This window comes from Liolophura sinensis, chromosome 6 (genome assembly GCF_032854445.1).
Source record: "Liolophura sinensis isolate JHLJ2023 chromosome 6, CUHK_Ljap_v2, whole genome shotgun sequence".
Lineage (NCBI taxonomy): Eukaryota > Metazoa > Mollusca > Polyplacophora > Chitonida > Chitonidae > Liolophura > Liolophura sinensis.
The window spans coordinates 40746012-40773369 of NC_088300.1; the positions used below are offsets into that span (position 1 = coordinate 40746012).

The 27358-nt window shown below is 40.6% G+C and overlaps 1 protein-coding gene across 1 annotated transcript in view; it reads left to right on the top strand.

Moving 5' to 3' along the window:
* The first annotated feature begins 4505 nt into the window (after window positions 1–4505).
* The window catches only part of LOC135467207 (uncharacterized), a 60906-nt gene continuing 38053 nt past the window's right edge, over window positions 4506–27358 (top strand). Inside the window, exon 1 of the mRNA XM_064744970.1 lies at window positions 4506–4793. Within this exon, the coding sequence (XP_064601040.1) occupies window positions 4506–4793 (288 nt within the window). The remainder of the gene's footprint in view (window positions 4794–27358) is intronic.

Here is a 27358-nt window from a genome sequence, read left to right on the forward strand (position 1 = left end):
GGCTGTGATGAACAAAGTATGATGACTGTAATGAACAAGTGTGATGGCTGTGACAAGCAAGGTATGATGACTGGGACAAACAGAGTGTGATGGCTGTGAAAAACAATGTGTGATGGTTGTGACAAAAAGTGTAATGTCTGTGACGAACAAAATGTGATGATTGTGACAAATAAAATGTGATGACAGTGACAAAGAAGATATAATGACTGTGTCAAACAAGTTATGATGGCTGTGACAACAAGGTATGATGACTGTAATAAACAAGGTATGATGACTGTGACAAAGTGTGATGGCTGTGACAGACAAAGAATGATGGCTGCGACAAACAAAGTGTGATGGCTGTGACAACGCCTTATGGTAGTGACAAACAAGATATGATGGCTTCGACAAACAAGGTCTGATGACTGTGACACACAAGGTATGATAACCGTGACAAAGAAGGTATGATGGCTTTGACAAACAAGTTATGATGGGTGTGACAAACAAGGTATGATGACTGTAACAAACAAGGTATGATGACTGTGACAACCAGGTATGGTGACTGTAGCAAACAGGGTATGATGACTGTAACAAATAAAGTGTGATGACTGTAACAAACAGGGTATGATGACTGTAACAAACAAAGTATGATAGCTATGAAAAACAAAGTGTGATGGCTGTGATGAACAAAGTATGATGACTGTAATGAACAAGTGTGATGGCTGTGACAAGCAAGGTATGATGACTGGGACAAACAGAGTGTGATGGCTGTGAAAAACAATGTGTGATGGTTGTGACAAAAAGTGTAATGTCTGTGACGAACAAAATGTGATGATTGTGACAAATAAAATGTGATGACAGTGACAAAGAAGATATAATGACTGTGTCAAACAAGGCTGATGGCTGTGACAACAAGGTATGATGACTGTAATAAACAAGGTATGATGACTGTGACAAAGTGTGATGGCTGTGACAGACAAAGAATGATGGCTGCGACAAACAAAGTGTGATGGCTGTGACAACGCCTTATGGTAGTGACAAACAAGATATGATGGCTTCGACAAACAAGGTCTGATGACTGTGACACACAAGGTATGATAACCGTGACAAAGAAGGTATGATGGCTTTGACAAACAAGTTATGATGGGTGTGACAAACAAGGTATGATGACTGTAATAAACAAGGTATGAGACAAAGCATGATGGCTGCGACAAACAAAGTGTGATAGCTGTGACAACGCATTATGGCAGTGACAAACAAGATATGATGGCTTCGACAAACAAGGTCTGATGACTGTGACACACAAGGTATGATGGCCGTGACAAAAAAGGTATGATGGCTTTGACAAACAAGTTATGATGGGTGTGACAAACAAGGTATGATGACTGTCACAACCTGGTCAAATATCAGAGATTGAACCACACGAATGTCATGTTGACATCATTAATTCAAAATTACATGTGGCGTGACTGAATAATTATCTCTAGCCTTAATTACATAACTTTACTTAGAGTCAAACTAGAATGTCGGACAATTCAAGCGGACGTGTTGTGATCACTTACCAAAAGCGAAGATTGAAGCTGCTGCATGATGCCTTAATTACTTTAAAATTGGATTAGGAAACAAGAACGGAGATGGGGAATTCCAAGCCAGTAATAAAGAACGCCGATCGGTAATTGACTATATCGGAAAACCATAGATCTGTTATTAGTAATAAAGCTACCTGCATATAGCATCCATTCACGAACTGGGGTTATGAAATATGCAGGCACGTATATATTTATATTATTTTTATATTTTTACATATGTAAGTTTTCAAGTTGTTAGACTGCATGAAAGGTGAAAATATATTTATTACATTACTTGTATATTGGCCTGTGAATATCTGCATATGTAATAAGTTTATATTTTAAGTATATTACTTGCATTGGTCTGTGAAGATCTCCTTATGTAATAAGTCAGTATATGAAGTGTATTATTTGTATATTGGCCTGTGAAGGTCTCCTTATGTAACAAGTCAATATATGAAGTGTATTACTTGTATATTGGTCTGTGGAGGTCTCCGTATGTAATATTTATTTATTTATTTGATTGTTGTTTTACGCCGTACTCAAGAATATTTCACTTATACGACGGCGGCCAGCATTATGGTGGGAGGAAACCGTATGTAATAAGTCAATATATTAAGTGTATTACTTGTATATTGGTCTGTGGCGATCTCCTTATGTAATAAGTCAAAACTCTTGATCAAACGCATGGAAATTCTCCTTGTTTGACTGTTATTTGATGCCATGTTTACCCTACAATGTTCACTTAAGCGACGGCGGCCTATATTTTATGGGCCGAAACCTGAGAGATAAGAGTAAACCTCTGACCTCTGGCAAGTTATACTGGTGAACAATGCCACATCTCATATTGGTACCGAGCAATTAGACCCATGAAACTTCATGTTAGACTACCCGAGAGCGCATCATCAAACAGCAGAAGAATTTTGAAAATTCCCCAACGGAGAAAAGTATTGAACCATCGTTTGGCAGCAACCTGACCATTCGCCCATGATCCGCTGGGCACACCTCATTATAACTCTGCATCTGGGCATTATTGTTTGCTATATTAACACGGCATGTCTTAATGAGGAACAGGGAACCTCACCGCCATACTAAGGGTACGTTCACACTTGCGGCGCAGCTTGATGCGACGTGTTACGGCACAACGCGACCAGCCATTGTCACCGCTACCAAACTCTTGTGCAGTATTTTCGCTATGGGAAACCTCATTGTGACATACTGTTTTTTATTACCTGAATTGCCTTTTTCGATCAGCTACAAAGATCGGTATTGTACATGAAAGTAAAAAATCAGTCGTTGTAATGAAAATTTTCGATATTACAGTCGTTTGTATTGAGCGACCTTTGCACTGAGCAACCACACATAAAATGATAATGAGCTTTAGGGTAACTATGAGAAAGCCGTTTATATTATATGTACTCAAATCTCTCTGAAGACCTATTACAAACCCACCAAGCTTTTTTCAGTGAACTGGAAGGATATTCATGTACATACGCATGAAGACAGAAATAAAATTCACATAATTCCAACGTCGATTTTATTAATTATTATAATATACTTTCACTTATACGATGACAGTCGTTTTCATAGGGCGAGAAATGAAAACCAAAGACCTACTGATGAATTTTCCCCAGTATGCATACACTATATCGGTAGAAAACAAGTGGAAAACAACTAAGGTTACTTCATGTCACCAAGGGTAACGGACAGTTACAGCCAAGGAATCAGGAAAGCCCATGTTCAACACCCGGTTTGAACCCTCGTCTCACTCTCAGATCATTTTTGATGTTACAATTATAGTCGCATGTTTCAAGGTTTGGTGAGCGGTACACTTATGCCACAGGAGTGGTCAACATTTAACCCTTTATTTCGGTCAGTATTTCCGATACAGTGGCATCAGTGACTACGGACAGTGGTGGCTATCAGGTTTAACAAACGAGACAATTTCCAGTACGGGACACCGGAACTGGTCAACCCTGCCTGTCCTACAATGTACAGTTCTGCTTCGCTGTGTATCTTTTTTCGGTGACTTTTCCACCAATATAGCTCTCGTCACAGTGATTGTAACTCAACCCTCTGCTAGGATTCAGATGACCCTAGGGCTGTAATAGGGTTGTTTTAATTGCAGTTAGGGCGATACGAATGACCATTCATCCATTGGCCTTTTGCAGCCCTCTTCGATCGATCTCATAGTCTTTGTGGCGGCCAACTGTTAAAACCTCGTTCGTTCGCAAACGGATTACTAAGCTTAAATGATCAGTTCTGGTCGATGTCAGGGCAAGCTCCCGGGCCTGGCTACTCAATGTCCTATCACTAGACGTCAGATGGAACCATTGCCCGAAGAGCAGAATTTACCTTTAAGAGTATTAGGTTGTTGGGGTGGCTGTGTATCCTGTTAGATCCGCCCTCCTCCGCCCCCGTGACGGGTGGGGCAAACCAGAAATCACCGAGCTAATCCCAGTTGATTGTCAGGGCTGTAGTAATTACCGATGAGCTTCTACATAGCTGCCCACAGGCCAGAATTGCCGGCCAACCTCTGAAGCAATTGTCAGCTGAAGCCAGGCACACCGCGGCAAGCGAAACCCGTGACCATCATGTAGCCACTTTGGCGGCATTACACCTTGCCGGTCTCACCTGGGCACTTTTATGAAGATAAATTACCCGTAATTATTTCCCTTTGCCAAGGCCTATTGCTAACGACCTTATACCGGAGACGACAGCAAATGGTTCTCTCACGCCGAGAGGACGGCGCGTAGGAATTTCTGGAATAGGACCGATCAGATAAATAGCTTATATACCTGCTGCGACTATTGTCTACTTCGGCTTAGCTACCGGCCGTTCGGCTGTTTTCGCTCGTCCAGTTTCCAGTGAGGAAACGACCAGTGAGGCAGGATTCATTGCAGTGATCCGCGCAGACCCGCTCCAGCGGAGCTCGCTGCCAGGATGAGCACATGCACTATGCCCGTTTTGAACGGTACCACATGCCCCGTGCGGTCGATTTCCACCCCGGGGTTCGACAGATGCCCCTCCACGCTCCCACTGTCCTCATCATTCCAAGTTGAAGACGACACGGATCAGGAAAGCTTAGATATGGTGGAGGCTCTGAAAAAGCTGGCTGTCAGCATCGAAAAGACAAACTGTCTGTTAAGGAAGCACACGGAGTCTCTGACATTCCTCAGACAGACTTTGTTCCGAGCTTACAGCAAGTCCATCTCTAGCCCCACGGATAGGAATGTTGACAGAAAGGTAGGATCACTTTTTAATCTACTCGATACACAAACTTTTCCCAAAATAATTGTAGTTCATCATAAAACAATTCCTAATTATCTTTTACCACAGATTCGCGGCAACTGTATACCTACATGCAGGCCTTTGATCGCCGTGATTGTATCAAGTTAGTTCAAGTCTATACTTGTTATACGGCATAGCAAATCAATGTAGCTCAAATGGGATATTATCTGGAAATTGTATTCGACGCAAAGAATCCGGCTGATGTCTTAACCAATTCTTTTTAATCTGCAGTGGGTTTTTCCCGCATAGAGACGTTGAATGCTGGCTGACAAAATAAGAGCTTGAACTATCATGGAACGTAAAATGCTCTCAATAAAAAAATGCCCGAACGACATCCTGTATTTCTTAGTACATTACATGAAGTGTAGCCCCCGTTTGCCTATTTTGCGCTTGTATTTAAGTGTACATGTCGCATGGAAGTAGGTAATTCTTTGTTCCCCAAGCTATTTAGTTGATAGCGGATTGGTGTTTTACGCCGCACTCAAGAGTATTTCACTTATACAACGGCTGCCATCGTTATGGTGGGAGGAAGCCGGAAAGAGATCGGTGGAAGCCCACGACCATGTGGAGGTTGCCGAAAGACCTTCCCACGTGCTCCGAGACTATTGTCGGAGCACATGTTTGCATGCACATGAACCATGTTGGTCAACCCTCTGAGGATGGTAATGTGAAATAAGCATTACTTTCTTCGTTTTACCAGTTATCACAGAGTATAGTTACTGATTCCATTGATTACAACAATTTGCCACATGTTTTTTTTTCAGTGGTAAATACATTTGTGCTGGAGACGTAATTTTACCTTAACATAAGTTAAATTTCCATACTCAAACGAGAGATAAAACGTGAAATCTGGTTGATCAAAAGATGTAGCGTAGTTGGTTAGATTCTAAACAGACAGCCATATATTTTTACATGGTTGAACAGCTTTTCCTACTTTTGTCGACTTTGTACATTGGGATAAAATGTTGCAGCCTAAAAAGTGAAACTTAATATAAACCCTGTCACATTTTGTTGAACTTGTAAATTAGGCCAACAGGAGTGTGTATATAAGGGTCTCATGTTGGGGCCGCTTCGTTCTAAGAGAACAGAGTCAATCACCGATCTTGTGAAGTCGATGGAATCGATAAATCTGCCAATTTCAAATTAATGTTATCGTGGATCATAACCACGCTATTCGCGTGTTGGGGTGCTTTGTATTTATTACCATATATGGATTAAGTACCTGTAGTCCAGGCCTTACTGTGATTATGTCGAAGCCTGGGCTACGCTATCGCTGAATCGATTCAAGTATCTAGTCTCTAATCCAGGATGGTGAGCAATAGGAAACCTATGTGGACATATCACCGTGACTTAGTATAACGAAAGAAATTGACGAAGGCTTACTTTGGCAATTATCTCTGAAACCGAAAGAAAGCTTATAACAGACGAGAGGCGCGGGTTTTGATAAAATGTGCATGTCTGTTAGATTTCCGTCTGATAAGGAATGGGGCCTCCGTGGCTCAGTTGGTTAGCGCGCTAGCGCAGCGTGATGACCCAACAGTCTCTCGTCAATGCGGTCGCTGTGAGTTCAAGTCCAGCTCATGCTGGCTTCTTCTCCGGCCGTACGTGGGAAGGTCTGCCAGCAACCTGCGGATTGTCGTGGGTTTCTCCCGGGTTCTGCCCGGTTTCCACCCACCATAATTCTGGCCGCCGTCGTATAAGTGAAATATTCTTGAGTACGGCGTAAAACACTAATCAGATAAATAAATAAATAAATACTGATAAGGAATAATCAGGAATCGTATTAATGCAATACGGTGTTTTATTCAAATTTGCGTACTTTTCAAAAAAGGGATGTTACCTGACACTCTCAGTATATTTCAAAGTCATTATTTATGATATACCTACAACCACAAAAAACTGCAGAACACTAAATTATTATTACACTTAGTTGTGAAGAAAATGCTAATTTTGCGCTCTGCAGAATCCTTAAGTTTGGAATACAGGCCAAAGATTGCACAAAAATTATGTGTACTGAATTGTGTCTGCTAACACAACGTCGTATTCATGGATATATCACAGAAGAGAAAAAAAAAAAACGTTTTAGGATTTCGGTGGGCTGATAATAAATTGCATTTTAATACCGCTGGGCGCTGAGGCGATTCTTGATAGCTTTTCGCTGTTATTTATTTTCGAGCTACTAATCCTTTAATGTGGAAAACTGTTAAAGCATTTTCATCGTAATTTTCATGAATAATCTATTATTAAGGTCTACGCTTAATTTTGTGGCATTTTCGGCTGTGTGGCTGAGCCCACACAGTTTCTCCCGTCACCCACCTTCGCCAATTCGCATGGTTTCTTTGAAAAGCCAGTTCAAACATTGGGGCCGCCAGTTGTTCTGCCTTCGACACAAAGCTCGTCTATTTCTCATTATACGTTAATACCAGCTTAAGCGAGGAATATTGGGTTATAGAACCCGTGGGGATGTTCGAGACTTGGCTATCCTATGGGATACACGCTCCACGAAATATTTGATGTCATTCGTTTTCCTTTTGAATGCATGTGAGCTATTGCCGTTATGCTCATCTGAGCACTGTTCAGAAACTAAAAGTGAAGACACACCAGTTCTTGCATTAATAGTGTTGATTGAAATCGACACACAATACACAACATCTAACAAATGATACTTGGCGAAATATGTACACGCCACATGCAGGACTCTTCGCTATTGCTATGCTAGTAAGGATAATATAATTGAAAGTATCCTTCTTGTCGTTTAGTCGGTGTGATGGGATAACGTTTTGTTCCTTGGAACACATTTCTTTCATCTGTAATGCCTGACATCATATAGTACGCATATTAATTACAGTAAAGTGATCTGCACCTCATGTCCTCTCTTCTCGGATGTCTGCAGCTACTTTGTCGATCAGAAGTACACACGCCCTGTAAATGCCATCTTTCCACTCGCTACTTAAATACGATCGGTTACGATGCGATACATAATTCTGACAAAAGCTTTATGGCCAATGCCGTGGCCTATGCTAAGAAACTGCTCACTACTCTAACGACAGACACAGGTTAAAAACCTTATCACTACTTGTTTCACTTCTTCTCCGTGTTGAAAATTATTCCACGAAAAGGATTTGTAAATAGTCCGTTACCTAGTCCGCTTATTTCCATGTCAGCCTGGAAAGTTTTGTCCCCAGAAACAGTACCTTAAAACCTTTTTTCTTTGCTCCTGTAATGGTAGAACGATGATATAACAGCTTCCCTGGTAGCTATCTCAGATGTGGTTTTAGTCAAAACCCTTGGGGTGTAAGCTTCTAGGAAACACTGATGGTGTAATGGTTTCCACAATACAAACAACAGTAAAACAAACATATCCACGTATCGAGATGAACATCAAACAAACAATAGAGCAACCATTAACCAGCTTCAGAATCATCATCCAATCTAAAATAGTACACCTTCAATGTTTAGACAAAGTTTCTTTCAGAACTTTGGATGAAAGCTTGGTATGAAATCTCGATCCATTCTAGCAACTACCATTTTTTAACTCTTTGGTATGACCCAACCAGGTTTTGATCCCGGGGTCTTCCGACTTCGAGGCGAACCCTCAAACCATTAGGCTTTGAGCAAAGTGGTATATCCTTATCATCGTCCATCTTAAACAAAATATAAGAGTCTGCAATACGGCGTTGATAACAGCTACGAATTGGCTACATTAAGATTTCCTTCAAATTTGAAACAATATTGCATGCTTCACCATCAAGGTGGCTGAGAAAATATGATTATATATTATATACAGAGCATGGTATTACTGAAATCAAATATTGATGTCTGTGAACTATAGTGCCTATACACGCCTCAGCTTTAATCCCTTGTTAAGTGGTTCTGGGACACTGTAAGCCCCCAATTACCTTGTTATTTGGTATCTACCGGTGTTAGTCCTGTGCAAACCTCCAGAGACTTCTCAGACAGTCGGTCACTATGGCCTTAATACACTCATTATAACGGTATTACTCAGCGTGGGGGCACATGTATTGTAAATATTCTATTCCGACTAAGCATGATATATATACATGACTAACTGCACTATCGAATGGTAGAAGGTATAGTCGACTGTCATTTAACAAGTGCAGCATTTAAAACAAAGCTCGGTCTAACTAATCGCATGCATGTAAAGGAAAATTCCGTCTTTTGGCCTGGACGCAGAAAATGAGCAAAGAAACTGGATCAAAATTCGAATGTGGCCACCGATTCTGACGAAAGAAAATGTCTGTGTCAAGCAGAAATTCATTGTTAAGAGTGATGTAAAAAAATCTACGCAGGTAAGAAGTGACTGCTCAGATGAATTTCTGCAATTATCACGTCAATTCCCTGCCACAAACCGTAGACACTCAACTCCCATTCCACTCTATCAAGACCAATCTGCTAGTGTCAACCCACGCTTCGGAGTGAGTTCAGTGAATTGGCATTTCCGTACGTGCTATTTTCCCAAGACGACTTTGAAATAAATTATGAAATAGTGCTTTTAAGAGGTTGTGGTGGTAAAAGCCTCCATGGGCTAAGTTTTAACAGATTTGGCAGACCTGAATGTGGTCTCAATTCAAATATGTGCAGGCGTTCAATGAAACAGCTATCACAATTACGTTTACTTTTCTCACAACAGAACTGTGGATATGGATAGGTACAATAATAACTGCTAAGTTATTGGAGTGAAGTACCAAGCAAATGTATGGGTGACAGAATATTGCACAGTGAAGGCTGAATACCATAAACATTGTTCTTGTGAAAGGTAGAAATGATAACCCACTCAACGCGAGAAGTGGAAATGATATCGCGTCGAGAGGGTTATCATTTCTGCCTTTCACGAGAACAATATTTATGGTATTCAACCTTCACTGTGCAATATTCTATTTTCTATTTATATCCTGTCATTTTCTCTACGTGTATAGGCTTATAAATGCGTATCATTTTATCTGTTGCGTCCATGCAAAAAAATAACCAATGTGCCATCTTCGTCGTATGTCTGATTCCATTCATACGCGCTGCAATTTCGTTTACGTCCGCGCTCACAAAACCTTTCTACAGTTTTAAACGCTGTCTGTAAGTAATTATACATTCAACAAAGGTGCTTAATGCTAATGCAATATAGGTATTTACGTAAATTAAGCACATGAAGAATTTCTACCTCTTTTTTGGCAAACTATATATTGCGCGGAAGTGAACGGCCTTGTGATGCGGTCTACGAAGATTTCACGGCCCTAACGGTGTAATAGCAATATGTAATAACAAAAGTGATATCTAACTAGTGAAGATATCATTTTTAGCAGTGGAGGAAATACCGAGATTTCACTGATGTATAAATAATAAAGCAATTTATGCAGGATTATTTGAATGAGAAAGAAGGGTAATTAAGGATATTTCCTCTACTGATCTTTTCTGGAACCAAAACACCTATAACAAAGGGAGTGACCTAGGTGCTTTTTCATTTGGTGGCAAATCTGTGGGTGTGACCCTTTGGAATTGTAATCAGAGGGAAAATCCAAGCTGTGGGGTTACAGTAAATAACCTGTCTACATAATGTCACAGGCTTTCCTAACTGATGCATACCATTCGATTTGTCTTATCAGTCATCGCATGCAGTGATTCCAGTGAAAGCAATATATTGCCTACACCATTATAGTGCACTGTGTAGCGTGATTCTCACATCGAATGGGCTATCACCTAATAGGTTTTAGTCGCTCTTTATAAAAGGGCGCTACAACGACTAAAACAACATTTTTCTGTAGTCACCGCGATCTTTCTTGTGTAACTTTTCGTGATTTGGGGACTAATGACATGTTCCAAACAACAATTTGATTTAATTTGATTTTAACGCGACTAACATTAATTCGTTATTTCAATTAAATAAATTTTCCCCACATGTGATGTATATCTATACTAATACTGTGATGGTGAATATAATCAACCATTGATTGCTCGATGTAAATATGACTTATTGACTGGTGTACTCTCGACTTTTTCATGCTATATTAATGAAAAGAAGAACAGAACTGACTGGAGCAATAGTGATGCAACATCGGAGCAAACTGCAGGCATTGTAAGGGTTCTCGCTGGTCTGTTGTAATAGGAACTAAGATATATTGTTTGTGGTTGGGTTCAGCTATAGCACTCGCTAATGAAGAACATTGTCACGAGAGCAGATGCCCCAGATGGCGCCACAAGAAGAACAAAACGACTTTCTATCTGAAATGTTTTCTTTGAAGCCTCAAATTAGGTACATCTACAGTGTGGCATCCCATTGTGAATTTATTATGTGAAATATTCATGAGTGCCATGTGCAGCCTACAGCTATACAAGATATTTGACGTGCATATTGGATTCATTCCCCTCCCAAGCTTCCGGTCTCCGGTCGACTGGCTGTAGGAAGAATTACTGACCGATTCTCATTTATAGACCGAGGGTTATGATCGAACATGTCAAAAACACAAGTAGAATCGCGGGAGCCGTATATTCGCGCGGCGACGAGTGTATTTGTTATTATAATATTTGGCCTCGGCATAAAATCTAGAATGTCTGTTCATATGTGCAGTTACAAGTTGAGTACAAGAAATTCGTTTACTTTAGGGTAGTTTTAAATATTTTAAATTGTAGGTTCATATTGCCTGTTATCATGCCTCCATTCCAGTTCAAACTATGTATGAAATGAATTTATAAAGTTCTTTTTCGGTAATTTTAGCAAGAAATATGTTGATAACTATTTAATAAGTCATGATTAATATCAAGTGAAAATATGTGATTCATCATACGGAATTAAACCTAATATCAGCCAGACCCAGTTATCTCCCCCTTGCGAAAAAAGGTAGGCCTAATACCTGGATTACGATGTCTTCAGACATAAACGTTGCATCATATTAAAAGATAAAAATGAGATTAATGTTAATTTGCTGTCGACACGGCAGTCAAAATAGGTGATTATAATTCGCGGGAAATAAATATCTATCCATGTTTATTGCTGCCTGAAATGTGACCTTATTGATTTACCAATCAACTGAGCATTATCCACACGTTACACCCACGTGCCTTGGATATGGATAATAAAGTCAAAGAGGACTAGAGAAAAAAATCTTCCAAAAAATCAACGCATTTTAATGATGCCTAGCCCGGAGGAAAATAAAGCACTCGATCCATTTCACTTTATTCATTCAATATTATGCATCATCTTTCATGCCTTATCGATTTCAAAACGGTCAATATTTTTTCTGATAAGAGTCGGAGTTTTTTCATTGCAGTCTGAACATGAACCTCAATGAAATATGATACATATGCGTTATAAGTTTGCCCGCAGTATGACAGGTTCTAAGACAAATCTCTGATACTTATTTTTAAAAGTTCACGCTTTCTGCGCAATTCTGATGCACTAGATTGTAAAATGTGCTTAGAATGGGACCAAAAGCATGTTTATTTCACTTAACATTATTTCGGAAAGGACACATTTTCTTTAACTACCATGCACGTTCTTCAAATCACTTGAGCAGACAAATAAGCCCGTGGCATTTTTTAACACAAAAGAAGCAAATCAAATTTAAACTATCCGTGTTTTTTTATCTGTCCGTGCCAATTATATATCACCAGATATCCCAGTTTCCTCGATTTTGTTCAGCTCAATTTGTTATTCGTCCAATGTGTTTCTTCTTAATGTGTTTTTGTAAATGTCTTCATGTGAATTAAATTGTAATAGGGCAACCCGAGCCTCGAAAACACTTTTGCACCTGGGATAGAATCATACGGCATGATTTGCTAGAAACCCTTAAATGATGGGACAATCACAATGGCGGAATATTTCCCTGGTACACATATATTCCTTTTACAGACGTGAAGGATATTTATTGAGGAATTGCTTTTTGTTCTCGTACATTATAGAGGCAAGTTACCACCTGTTCCTGGGTACATCTCATCGGGCAGCCGTCAGTGACATTTTCACATCAACTAAGGCGTGGGAGAGAGATCTTAGACACTGCCGTCTTAAAAACCTAAAGATAGCATTAGAAGGAAGAAAGGCAAATAAGCTTATTGCCAACGTTTCAAAATGCTAATGAAATACGAAGTTCTAAAATGTCATACGTGGGCTGATATGGCTGTCGTCACGGGCAAAAGTTATCACTCATTAAGATAAAAGTATCCACACCCTATAGTTTTGTGACCACGTATATCCTGGAAAATGGTTCTCGATATCCGGCAAAGCAATTCTTCATTAACAGTTACATAGCTTTTCTGTTAATACAGATGAATCTCTTCACTGTGCAGAAGAGACCGACTCTTTCCTCCGACTAGAATCGATCCAGGAATAATATGTTGTTATATGTAGATATTTACTATGCCAAGTAATTACGCAATAAGAGCATAAGCTCCAGGCAGAATACCTTCAAACAGATTCTTATATGCTCATTCCACGTACTAGCTGATTGGGAAAATGAACGTCAGCCTGGGGGAAGTTTTTATCCAGGGCTGTGAGTGAGGTGTGGCGCTTACCATGTGTCACTGAAGCACTTCCCTGTCTTGTTTGGTCTTCCCCCAGATCAATAATGGCATACTACAATACGAAAATCAAATTAGATCTAATTACGAACATATTCTAGTAGAATTATGTTCATATTACTTATTATTATTATTATTAATTTTCAAATAATGGACAATTGTTGCATGTACGTAATTTATACACACGTATGCCATGCAGAACAAGGAATTTATGCAGATGTATTCCATGCAGAACAAGGAATTTATGCTCATGCATGCCACTCAGAACCAGGAATGTATACACATCCATGCCATACAGAACAGGGAATCTTTTATGTACATTTTAACATATCACAATTACTAAAGAACGTGAAGCTACGAAAAACGAATCTGACTACAACATGGGACATTCCTTTGTTGCAGGACGAAAAACATTGGGCGGGAACAATCATTTGCTCTGAACTGAGAAGAAAGAAAAAACAAAAAACCAAAAAAAAAAAAAAAACAACACACACACACATACACACACAAAAACCTCTGGTCAACATCAAATGTACCGATACCTGATTTTGATTTCTTAACTAATCGACATGTTTGTGCCACAAAATTCTACATCTGGGTTGTAATGTCTTGCATAAGAGCGTACAGCGCCACAACAGTTTATGTACACATGTAATGGCTGCGCCCATACCACACGACACTTGATCGATGTTCACTGTCAACACAAACTTTATTGTGCCTTTTACATACGAAGCCTTGTGTGACTTTATTACATATTTTGGCGACGAGGATTAGTGCTATAGATTGTTCTATGGATGGCTTCGCACGGAAAAATCGAGGAATCCGATGAAAAGGAGAGCGGCAGTTGGACTGAATACATTGAACGTTTAGAGCATTACTTCATTGCTAATGACATTGAAGATGAGCGGAAAAGGCGTTCAATCCTACTCAGTACTTGTGGAGGAAGGACCTATAAACTCATAAGGAATTCAGCTGCACCTGAAAAACCTGGCTTAAAAACCGTTTAACTGACTGGTGAAAATCGTCGGTGATCATCAGGACCCCTCGCCGTCAGGCGTGCGTTCAGAAATGCAAAGTCAACAGTCGAATGAGGGCCCCGGTCGAGTCTGTTGCTGTGTTTGTGTCTGAATTTCGACGACTTTCTGAACATTGTGACTTTGGACGATTTCTAAATGAAATGCTCAGGCTGATATGTGGAGTGAAAGATGACAGAATCCAAAGAAGGTTACTGTCAGAAAAACACCCAGGACCTCCAACACACTCAGCAATCCAAAAAACCTGTAAAACAAACAGAGGTCAATAAAATTCAGGCCAAACCAAGTAAAACTTCGTCTACCGTATGCTCTCGCTGTACATTCGTCACATTCATTCAACCTGCGGTTTCTGTAAGAAAATGGGACACATTGACCGGGCCTGTTGGAACAAACAACAACGTAGTAATAATTCTGGTCAAGCGGAACAAAGTCACTAAACTGGTCAGGCCACAACAAAAATAAATGGCGTCGAAAACCACAGCAAGCCAATCTTGTAAAACGAGAGGTCAAAGCTGTCGGCGAAGACGAGGACGTCTATGTAGTGTTTAGCCTTCAGCGCGATGGAGAAAGGAAACCATATAGGGTTGCCATGGACTTACTGTTCAGTTAGAATTGGACATCGGAGCATCAGCTGCTGTGTTAGATAAGAAGACATACAACCAGTTGAAAATTGGGAAAGTTTAGAAATCCAAAGTTAAACTCAGGACCTACACAGGTGAGGATATTCCAGTATTACGGACAGTTATGGTTCCGGTATCATACAATGGACAGTCCGCTAACCTCACAGCAGTTGTCACTAAAGGCAACGGTCCTAACTTGCTAGGAAGATACTGGTTAAGTCAAATCAGATTGAATTGAAGAGACATTTTCGAAATAAATCAAATCTCCAAATCAGTTATAGCAGGAACTGTGTTGGACAAATATCCCGACATGTTCAAAGAGGGATTAGGCACATTGAAGTGAATTACGGCCAAGATAACTGTGAAGCAAAATGCTCAGCCTAAAGTCTTCAGACCAAGACCAGTGCCGTACTCCTAACGTGAGAAAACTGACCTGGAATTGGAGAGACTTCAGTCATCAGGGACAATAGAACCTCTGTAGTATTCTGAGTGGTCAGCTCCAGTAGTACGAGTTGTGAAAAGTGACAAATCTATCCGTATCTGTGGGGACTACAAACAAACAGTTAATCGAATTTCCAAATTGGACAGCTATCCAGTTCCTAACACTGAAGATTTGTATGCTACAACTGGTGGTGGACAGAAGTTTACGAAGTTAGACCTGTCTCAAGCCTACCAACAAATGTTACTGGACGAAGATTCTAAAGTTTTCACTACAATTAACGGGCATACGGGCTTATTTCAGTATAACCGACTACCACATGGAGTGTCCAGTGTCTGGACTTTTCCAGAGGACGATGGAAAGTGGCATTGGGGTAAACGACAGGAGGACGCATTCCTTAAGTCAAAAGGATTATTACAATATTCAGATGTGTTAGTCCACTTCGACCCAAGCAAACCCATGGTATTGGATTGTGATGCGTCACCAATAATCTCTCTCACATAACGTCAACAATACTCTCTCAAATTGGGGCAATACTCTCTCACATTGGTGCAATACTCTCTCACATTGGAGCAATACTCTCTCAGAAAACGGCAGACGGAACAGGCCGACCCATTGGATTCATGCCGCGCACGTTCTCTACAGCGGAGAAAGGGTATTCCCAGCTGGAGAAAGAGGCCTTAGCCATCGTGTTTGGAGTAAAAAAAGTTTCATCAATTTCTTTATGGGAGACATTTTACCATAATTCGTGACCACAAACCATTACTAGGACTGTTGAAAGAAACCAAGGGAATACCAACCATGACAGCACCACGTATCCAGCGCTGGGCGTTAACTTTGTCAGCCTACGAATATGAGCTGGTCTACAGATCTGATAAATCAAATGCAAACGAAGAAAGTCGTTTGCCACTTTCTGATTCATCAGGTGGTGAAAATCCACCAATTCCAGGAGAAAACCTTTTACTCATGGAACGTTTGGACATCCATGGATCTGTAAACCCAAAACAGATCAAGTCATGGACTCAGCGAGATCCATTGTTGTCCAGAGTACTAAAATTTGTTCTCCAGGGCTGGCCAGATAAATGGCAGGAAGCAAACCTGCAACCGTTTTTTACAAGACGGCGTGAACTCAGTGTACACAGTGGCTGTCTTCTATGGGGAGCACGTGTCTTGGTACCTCCAAAGGGACGTCAACAGGTGATACAGGAGCTTCATGTTACTCACCCAGGGATTTCTCTTATGAAAAATCTTGCCAGAAGTTATGTGTGGTGGCCTAAGATGGACAATGAACTTGAAAACAAAGTGAGCAGTTGTACAGAGTGTCAACTACATCAGCGTACACCACATGAAGCACCATAGGAAACCTCAGGACGACCTTGGTCCAGAATTCACATCGATTATGCGGGACCATACATGAGGAAAATGTTTCTCCTAGCAATAGATTCCTATGCAAAATGGCTGGAAATCTTTCCAGCTAATGAATCGACAAGTACTTCCACCATTGAGAATCTACAACAATGTTTTACTACCCACGGTCTACCGGATCGGATTGTATCGGATAACGAGACCAGCTTCACCAGTGATGAACTCAAGGAATTCTCAAGACAAAATGGAATTAACCACATCTTGACTTCTCCCTATCACCTAGCATCAAATGGGCAAGTAGAGCGAGCTGTTCAGTTCTTCAAAGGGACTATGGCAATTAAAGATAAAAGGTGGTTTCATTGAGAGCAAACTGAATCAATTACTTTTTCAATATAGAATCACACCACGGACCACAACAGGCTTGTCACCTGCTGAAATGTTAATGAGTCGTATATTTAAATCCCGACTGGCCGTATTTCACCCAGATATTCAAGGACGCATTGACGAGAAGCAACACCAGCGGACGACATACCATGAAAAAGACGCACTATACTCGAAAACGAGATGGTCTATGTTGGCAATTATGGCAGAGGAAAGAAATGGATAGCAGTAATTGTGCAGGAAAAGACAGGACCTTTGTCTTAGCATGTTCAAACACCAGATGGACAAATCTTTCGACGACACCATGACCAGATTCGACTTCGCACTGATATCAGCGATGTCAATGCTGTAGCCGTGCGGTAACAGCCATTCCCGGAAAATGTTCCAGATGTTGTTGTGGAGAAATCTTTTTCTACATCCGTGACGTCATCAGACATCGACATCAACTGCAGCAGTTCTCTTTGTAATAGTCACGTGGAGACTAATAATGTTTCAGAGACTACACCAATCTCTGAACCAGTGCAGCCTACCTTCCAAAGGCACAGTGAGCCAGGGATGAAGCGTCATCCTTCACGAGTTAGAGAATGACCCTCTTACTATGTTCAGTGACTTTTAATTGTAGATCTTTAACTTTCCTTTCGGTCCATGACTAAAAATTACCTTATGTTAAACCGACACAAATAGTTCGACTGAGACTGTGAGTAATTAACTTTGTGTCGAGATATTCCAAGTACGAGCAGTTTCCATATTAACCGTCACCATTGCTAATGTTAGATTTTTTGCATGTTAACATTTCCACTTAAGAGTAATTCTTAACTAAAGGTGGAGGAATGTAATATCTTGTATAAGCGAGTACAGCGCCACAACAGTTTATGTACATATAATGGCTGCGCCCATACCACACGACACTTGATCGATGTTCACTGTCAATACAAACTTTATTGTGCCTTTTACATAGGAAGCCTTGTGTGACTTTATTACATGGGTCAATTCATTTTGTAAACAAAAGCGTCATTGAATAAGAAAGACGATAACTTCTAGGCACTGTCTATCACCCCTATATACCCCGTCAAGTGGAAAGTTCCGATGACGTTTCATTGTTGACACGTCACACTAAAAGTGTGATATTGTGCTAAAACGAATCATTTCCCGGTACACTCGGGTATGGTTTTTCAAAACACAAAACCTTGAATGTATTCACATTTATGTGATAAATTTATATCATATAAAAAAGAGCTGCAGCATAGAGAGTAAATCCAGAGCAAGCGACGACAGTGTGATAATTGGCAAATGGTCACACGTAACCGGTGGAATACGATCTTTTGTCAGTTTACCTCGGTCAGGATTTTATTTTAACTGTTCATGTAAATCCTTATATAGTAGCAAATTGCACGCCCCCTGGCATGCCTCTGAAACGCATGGAAATAACTACCAAGCTGCATAGTTGTGGCTTTTTGGCTTTTCCAGTCAAATGTTTGAGCTTTTATACCCTTATCTGTACGGGCTGGAAAACCCCTTTCGTACATCACATGTCTTAAAAGACTCAATAAAATTAATTCAAAAGGCGTGCTAACAGTTATTGATGTGATATCCCCCAAAAATACCGCAAAGGCTTAATCTTCTAATGAGTGTTGTGCATATTTTACTAAACTGATTGTATTAAAACAGAATAATAATTTGAAAAAAAAAAACAAATCACACCAGGACATTGAGTTGATGGAGACTACAGCGTCTGTAACAGTCCATCCTGATAGCTGGAACACAAAGTGCAGATTCAATCTCAGCCTCGGACGGGCCTTTCTAAATTTTCTACGTTCTCGGAGCTTCGGTCGTTTGGGCGTTTGTCGTCAACGTTTGCAGAAGGAAACTTGTCAGCAACAAATATGGCAGCAAGCCTCTCGTCACATGTGGAAAAACTCGTCAGTAAATTACCAAAGGCCGGTCGTTTAACCCTCACATTCTTGTTCCCATTCTGATCACAACGTTGGCGGCCATCCCGTAAGTGAAAAACTCATGACTATGGTGTGAAGTGGATATTATCCTAAAAGGAACACTGACAAAAACAAATAGGTTTCTGTGCAGTTGGAAATTTTAGATTATTGCGTTAGCAGTAATTCCAGAACAACACAATTCTTTTGGTTTTCCCATAGATGTCTTTCCGCTTTATAATATAGTATGATTTTCTCTTGAGGTTTGGACAAAAAGACGTAATATTTTCATTATTGCATAACACGGTCCCAATACGACTCAAGAAAAACCATAGTGGCATTCTGAAGTATGAAGCATTAATTAAATGGAAGTTCTTGGCTGCGAGCATAGTTTTCAAACCAACACTGAGCTTTACCTTGACGTTCCTAATCACGTTGTTTATTCATACTACTGTAACTCTCCTGTTGTTTACTTGTGTATGTCAATCTTGTCCCTCCTTATTCACGCCTGCATCTCTCCTATTGTTTATCTGCGTATATCTGTGTTGACCTTCTTTATTCACGACTGTACCTGTCCTATTGTTGACCCGTGAATGTCAGTCTTGACCTTCCTTATTCACGACCGCATCTCTCCTACTGTGTATCCGCGTATGTCAGTCTTCACCTTCCTTATTCATTACTATGTCTCTCTTATTGTTTACCTGTGTATGTCAGTCTTGACCTTCCTTATTCACTACTGCATCTCCCCTACTGTGTACTCGCTTGTGCCAGTCTTGACCATCCTTATTCACTCCTGTGGCTCCCCTATTGCTTACCCGTGTATGTCAGTATGGACGTTCTTTATTACCGGCTGCATCTCTTCTATTGTTTACCTGTGCATGTCAGTCTGGACCTTCCTTATTCACGACTGCACCTGTCCTATTGTTTACCCGTGTATGTCAGTCTTGACGTTCTTTATTCACGGCTGCATCTCTGCTACTGTGTACCTGCGTATGTCAATCTTGATCTTCCATATTCACTCCTGTGTCTCCCCTATTGCTTACCCGTGTATGTCAGTCTTGACCTTCCTTATTCACTACTGTGTCTCCCCTATTTTTTCCTGTGTATGTCATTCTTGACCTTGCTTATTCGCGACTGCATCTCTCCTATTGTTTACACGTGTATGTAAGTGTTAACTTTCCTTATACAGGACTGCATCTCTCGTTATTGTTTACCAGTGTATGACAGCCTTGACGTTCTTTACTCACGGTTGCATCTCTCCTATTGTTTACCTGTGTATGTCAGTCTTGACCTTTCTTATTCACGACAGCATCTCTCTTATTGTTTACCCGCGTATGTCAGTCTTGACGATTTTTATTCACGGCTGCATCTCCTGTTGCTTACCCGTGTATGTCAGCCTTGACCTTTCTTATTTATTACTGCGTCTCCCCTATTTTTTACCCGTGTGTGTCATTCTTGACCTTCCTTATTCACAACTGCTCTCTCCTATTGTTTACACGTGTATGTAAGTGTTGACTTTCCTTTTTCATGACTGCATCTCTTGTTATTGTTTACCTGTGTATGTCAGTCTTGACGATTTTTATTCACGGCTGCATTTCCTCTATTGTTTACCTGTGTATGTCAGTCCTGACCTTCCTTATTCACGACTGTATCTCTCCTATTGTTGACCCGCCAGTCTTTAAGTTCTTTATTCACGGCTGCATCGCTCCTATTGTTTATCTGCGTATGTCAGTTTGACCTTCCTTATTCACAAATGTATCTCTCCTATTGCTTACTCGTGTATGTCGGTCTTGACCTTCCTTAATCACGACTGTACCTCTCCTATTGTTTACCCGCGTATGCCAGTCTTGACGTTCCTTATTTTACGAAAGCACCTGTCTTATTGTTAACGCGTGTATGTCAAGTCTTGACCTTCCTTATTCACTACTGCATCTCTCCTACTGTGCACCCGCGTATGTCAGTCTTGTTCTTTATTCACGACTGCATCTCTTTTATCGCTTACCCATGTATGTCAGTCTTGACCTTTCTTATTCAGGACTGCACCTCTCATTTTGTTTACCCGCGCATGTCAGTCTTGACCGTCCTTATTCACAAATTTATCTCCGCGTATGTCAGTCTTGACCTTCTTTATTCCCTACTGTGCCTCTCCTATTGCTTACCCGTGTATGTCAGCCTTGACGTTTTTTATTACCGGGTGCACCTCTCCTATTGTTTACCTGCATGTCAGTCTTGACCTTCCTTATTCACGACTGCATCTCTCCTATTGTTTACCCGTGTATGTCAGTCTTTATCTTCCTTATTCACGACTGCATTTCTCCTATTGTTTACCCGCGTATGTCAGTCTTGACGTTCTTTATTCATGGCTGCATCTCTCCGATTGTTTACCTGTATGTCAGTCTTGACCTTTCTTATTCACCACTGCATCTCCCTTGTTGTTTACCTGCGTCTGGACGTTTCTTTATTCACGGCTGTTTACTAGCGCATGCCAGTCTTGACCTTCCTTATTCACAAATGTATCTCTCCTACTGTGTACCCGCGAATGTCAGTCTTGACCATCCTTATTCACTACTATGTTTCCCCTATTTTTTACCTGTGTATGTCAGCGTTGACCTTCCTTATTCACGACTGCACCTGTCCTATTGTTAACCCGTGTATGTCAGTCTTGGGTTTCTTTATTCACGACTGCACCTGTCCTGCTGTGTACCCGCGTATGTCAGTCTTGATCTTCCTTATTCACTACTGTGTCTCCCTATTGCTTATCCGTGTATATCAGTCTTGACGTTCTTTATTACCGGCTGCATCTCTCCTATTGCTTACCTGTGCATGTCAGTCTTGACCTTCCTTATTCACGACTGCACCTGTCCTGTTGTTTACCCATGTATGTCAGTCTTGACGTTCTTTATTCAGGACTGCACCTTTCTTATTGTTTACCTGTGTATGTCAGCCTTGACCTTCATTATTCACAACTGCATCTCTCCTATTCTTTAGCCGCGAATGTCAGTCTTTGACGTTCTTTATCTACGGCTGCATCTTTCCCATCACTCTGAGTTCCATTTTCTTGGCCAAGCTGCCAGAGCTTTTACATATTTAATAAGCTTTAGGTGCTGGACCAGAACATTTAACCTAATTGATGCTTCGATGATTGCCATTTCGACTCGCAGGAATTGGAGCACTAACACTTTCTCTCTTGTGCCAATTTAGATTTACCATTGCCTGTTGGTTACTCTCTTTGTTGCGCCTATACTGCCCGTAAAGTTTGACACTTTTTCCTTCGGTTTCCAGTGGTCATTACTGCAAGAAACAGACGTGCTCTTATCACCCTTACATTGTGCGTGTAATCAGTCACCTAAGTGCCATTAGATCTAGAGATTGGTTAACTAGTAAAACTAGCGACAACAAACCATCTGCCGGATTGTTCATGTTTCTGCAGTTTCATTAGTCCATTCACTCATCCCCCCCCCCCCCGCACACAAGCTCAGGTGCCAACCATATGAGCAAATCTGCATATCTGTGAATTCATCGAGTAAGTAATCCAAAAAATGAAGCCTAATTCCTCCTTTTTGTTTAATAGGCAGATCTATTTTTGGTAATTTTCTGTGAAATTTCCAAAATCTATGTTCCATGTGCGTACTCACTACACACTCGAGTTACTTGTGGTGAAAAGGCTCATAGCTGTGTCACTGTAGCCAGCTCGGTAGATACATTACGGTTTGGTGTAAATAAGTAATACTCTAGCTCACCGATGTAGTCCCGTCGAGCAGCACTTATTGGCATTACGGTTAAGTGATGCCGGCGTTCATTTCCATCTATTATATCTGTCACGTGTGTAGGAAATAAATCTACGCTGCAGGTGCTCACTGGAACGCTGATTTGCAGAAAAATATCTGCTATGTTCCACAAGACGCCCTTAGGGGGGCGGGCTGTGGTTAAAAGTGATTGCTTTTCAATCGGTTCAGAAGCGGCCTTGGACACGGAGTATGTTTTGATTCTCCTGCTCGCACTGCTCGTGGGGCCTTCGTGGAAAACAAAAACGGTAGACGATGCTGGTGTGACCGTTTGTGCAGTCAGTCTAATTCCCCTGAACCCCATGATAGAGGCTGTATGTTCATCGTGCTGATTGAGATTGCCACCTTGGATACATGAACAATTGCAATCAAAGATAAGATACATATTTTGTTATCGACAAGTTATACTCCAGAATGGTACACGATTTGATCAGTGGCCTAGAATATCCCTTGCGCCTCCCCATCATCACTGAAAACTGTTCTCTGTTTCTCTTCATATGAGTCGGACCTATTTTCTTACCTTATATACTTTCTTAGTTCTTTGGTAGTTTGTGTTATACGTTGTATTGGAAACTAGCCGTGCGATTACTGACCCAGAACGCCCTTATTTGTTGACATCTGGTATACCAATATCTCTTTTGACGCATAGATTCGGTGAAGATCCCATGTGTTCCACCGCTGTCGGAGGTTTCCCAGGGCACTCCAGTTTCCTTCACGTATAAAACTGGCCGCCATCTCATTTCTATGTAATATTCTTGAGTCTGGCGTTAAACCAATTAAACAAATAAGACGTATCTCATTAGCACGCATTTAACCAACCCTGAACCAATGGTTCACATGGGCATCAGTAACGTGAACGTTTAACTTTCTCATGTCGCCCTCTCTATGCTGTCAGTTCGAAAGTTGCAAAAATTATTTTTCTTTTCGAAGGGTGCGTCACGTTCCTTTAATATAAGCAAAGTAATGGAGTTTAAACTGAACGCTCGTGATGATTGCATATATGCATATTGCACACCTTGGGAAATTAATGATTGGTATAATATCTTTAAGTCTACAGATCAAAGTTCAACAAAGACTTCTGTAATATGAGTTAAAATATATGAGGGGGCTTATATTACCTATTTGATCTAATTTTATGATGCCGGGTGCGAACAAATAGGGTGAAATGAAGGGTGACGTAGTATTAATTTAAATTGTCATAATTTGTCTTTCATGTATTTGATTATATTTTATTTCTTTACAGAGGAAAAAGATAATGTTTTTTTTACTGAATAATGACGTTTATGTATGTTTGTGTATGATAGCAAATTCCTCTATGTTGTCGCACTGACATATCAGATGATTTATCAGTGAAAAGCCTCTGGGTGAAGCACGTTCCAGGTGGTTTCATATGTGTATTGACCAAACCATAGGCTGTTACCTGTAGGCCCCTGTCGAGTTACTAGAGACTGACAGAAGCTCAGAAAAGCCTGTTTACCACATTGGGACGTAAAGAGAGTAAGCTCGGTGAGCTGAACGCATCCGGGAATAGAGGTCACCATTAATAGACCGTTTTTGACCCCATTTTAAGCGAATTGTTTCCAGCGCCCACATTCACTTTTAAGTAACCGCTCTTAGATAAATGCACGGAAACCTACCGAATGCAGTTGAAATTACTTGATTGCTGTCAATAATGCATCCAGAGATATAAAAGACTAAAGCACAGAGAGTAAAACCAGAGCAGTGACGAAAGTGAGATTTACAAATGATCACATGTAACCGGTATCTGATGTCTTGTCAGTTCACCTAAGTTAGTGTTTATTCTAACTATTCATGCTTAAAAATTAGCAACTTAAACTCCCCTAGCACCTTGGCCCAAGCAGAATTAGGTAACAAAGTACAGTGATGTTGGATACAATGTAATAGACGTCGCTTGTTCTGGAAATACTCAGAATGCTACATTCTTATGCTTTAAGAATGAAAATCTTGCTTAAATTCATACAAATCCATTTTTAGCAAGCTAAAATATACGACACATTTTCTAGGTCAATATTTTCGTGTTACGGCCGGTTGGTAACCAGTTTTGTATTTTGTACTAGTTTTGGTTTGTTTGATTCGTGTTTAACGACGAACTCATGAATAGTTTACTTTGGGTGGTCAGGGTTATAGGTGGTGGAATCCGGGAATGTCACACTACGGGAACTTTTTGATTCACAGAAGAATCATCATGCGTTGGATTCGAATGGACGACTTTATAGTGTATGAGTGGTATACGAATGACGGACCTGTCGCTTAGACAAACTGATGAAGTATTTGTGGTTTAAAGTTGACGGATCGGCCACCAATGATGTTCAATACCTTTTACCAGGCATTGCCATTTTGACATCGCAAAACTGTTTCGTCACTTACTAATGCTTCCCGTCGGACCCAGAACCACTGTCTCAGAGTTTATCAGACGATTTCCCGGGGGGCTTACCGTGGCGTACTAATTGCCATGCCCTGAACACACAAAGAGACATAGACTTTGTCTGGTACATATGTCTTCATCAAGGTTTGAAGCCATGCCACAACATATAAACTGGACATCTGCGAGGACAAGTCGTAGGTAAAACCTGGTCAGTAGTGAGAATTGGCATTTGGGCCGCGTCAGACTCCGGCGATATCTACCAGCTGCGATCAATACGCCGTTAAATGCTAGACTCACCCATCCACTGTTGGTACTGTCAGTACGTGTGGATGTGGATGTGAACATGAGTAATGCTTAACACTAATTAATGTTATTAATTATAACTCATCGCCTTTCAAAGCTCTTTTATGACGCCCGCTTCGATCCACATAATCATCCGAGACCCACTTTCTAAATATTTACTCTCTATTTACTGGTTATTTTTAGTTCTCACGCTGATCTTTTACTGTTGCCTCGTATGTTTACCTTAATGCTATTATATACGCTAAATGGATGAAAACAAAAACCTGGGTTGAAATGCGGGGGTACATACCAAACGCACTTTTCCCATCGGAGACATGTCCATAACAAATCCAGTTCCAAGCGGAAACACACTATATGGATGTAGAATATGGTTCATATGACACCAAACGCAAATAGATACACGACACATTACCAAATAAGACCGCCTACGCTAGAATCCTTTGATTCTGAAGAATGTTGACGTAAGATACATGTGCATTGTTTGACTGAATTATTGACGGTGCTGATATGTGAGACGACTTAGATCATTATTAAGTGGAAACGAAAATTAATGATACATTTGAATTATTTGGGACATACATGCTGGTTTCTCTGATTGAAAGTGTAAACATCGCCTAACTGATTAACTGTTTGTTCTCCAGGCAACCGAAGCTCCCGCTGAATTGATAATTTCTCGCATTTCATGGAAGTTTAGCAGCAAAATGTACTGTACATATATATGGTCGATCGAAGGGGTTAGTTGTCTTATAATTCGCTTTCAAATTTTTTATTGTTTACATCTGCAATCCATGAGTGAACGTTGCATTGTGGGAGTCTCTGTGATGCCTCATTTGCCTGCTATCTCGTTGGGAGAACAGTTTACAATTAGTGACGGATCTCCCCCAGAGATAACTCTCTTATTGGCATTTTCTTAAAATATAAGCAAAGTGCGTTTAGTTAGGAGTCCAGTGCAACTTATTTTTGTATACAGCTGAACCAACTCCAAAAATCTGAACTTTTTTCAGCTTCAATAAAATAATCAGTCTAGTTTTTGTTACTGGGATACATGTAATACCGACAGGCGTTAGTACATGGACGTATACACTGTGTGTCTGCATACTAGGATGCATACTAGGCGTAAATAACAGACGTTTCCTTATTTACCGAAAAGTAGTTAAGTGTAAAAATCATAAACTGGACCTCAAGTAACTAAGAACCATAAAGCTAAGAGCGTAAGTCACATAAGCTGTGAAAGCACACCAGATTCCACCTCCCCCTTTTCCCTGTCCCAATGTACGGTGGGAGTTGAACGTTGTCCCAGTTTAGCGTGTGCTAGAAAGGCAAACACTCTCAGGGTTTTAATGGAACAGAACAGCAAACACGTATCATGTAGTCCTTCTGAGTTTTTCTTGTCTTTCATGCAGCTGGCAATTGCCTGATTGCCAGTCAATGCTCATCAAGTCGCCATTAGAGAACACCAATAAGTAGGACATTTCAGTCGATGACCTGAGAAGTTCTGCTTATTTTGATCAGCTCTCCTCAGATACCAGCTTTGCAAATTGCATTTCTTCGATCCTCTGCGTTATCTCTTGGGGTAATTGCTGAAAGTCGATTAACACTATTGCCACCCGTCATAGGCCAAAAACGTGCACGTCATTAATGTTTGTCCGTGTATATGCAGCCAATAATAGTCACCTAGTTCTGATAAAGCCTTCAGTTCAAATTAGTAAATGCATATATGTATACAACTCCCTAGTACTGGATGGTTATCAGATGT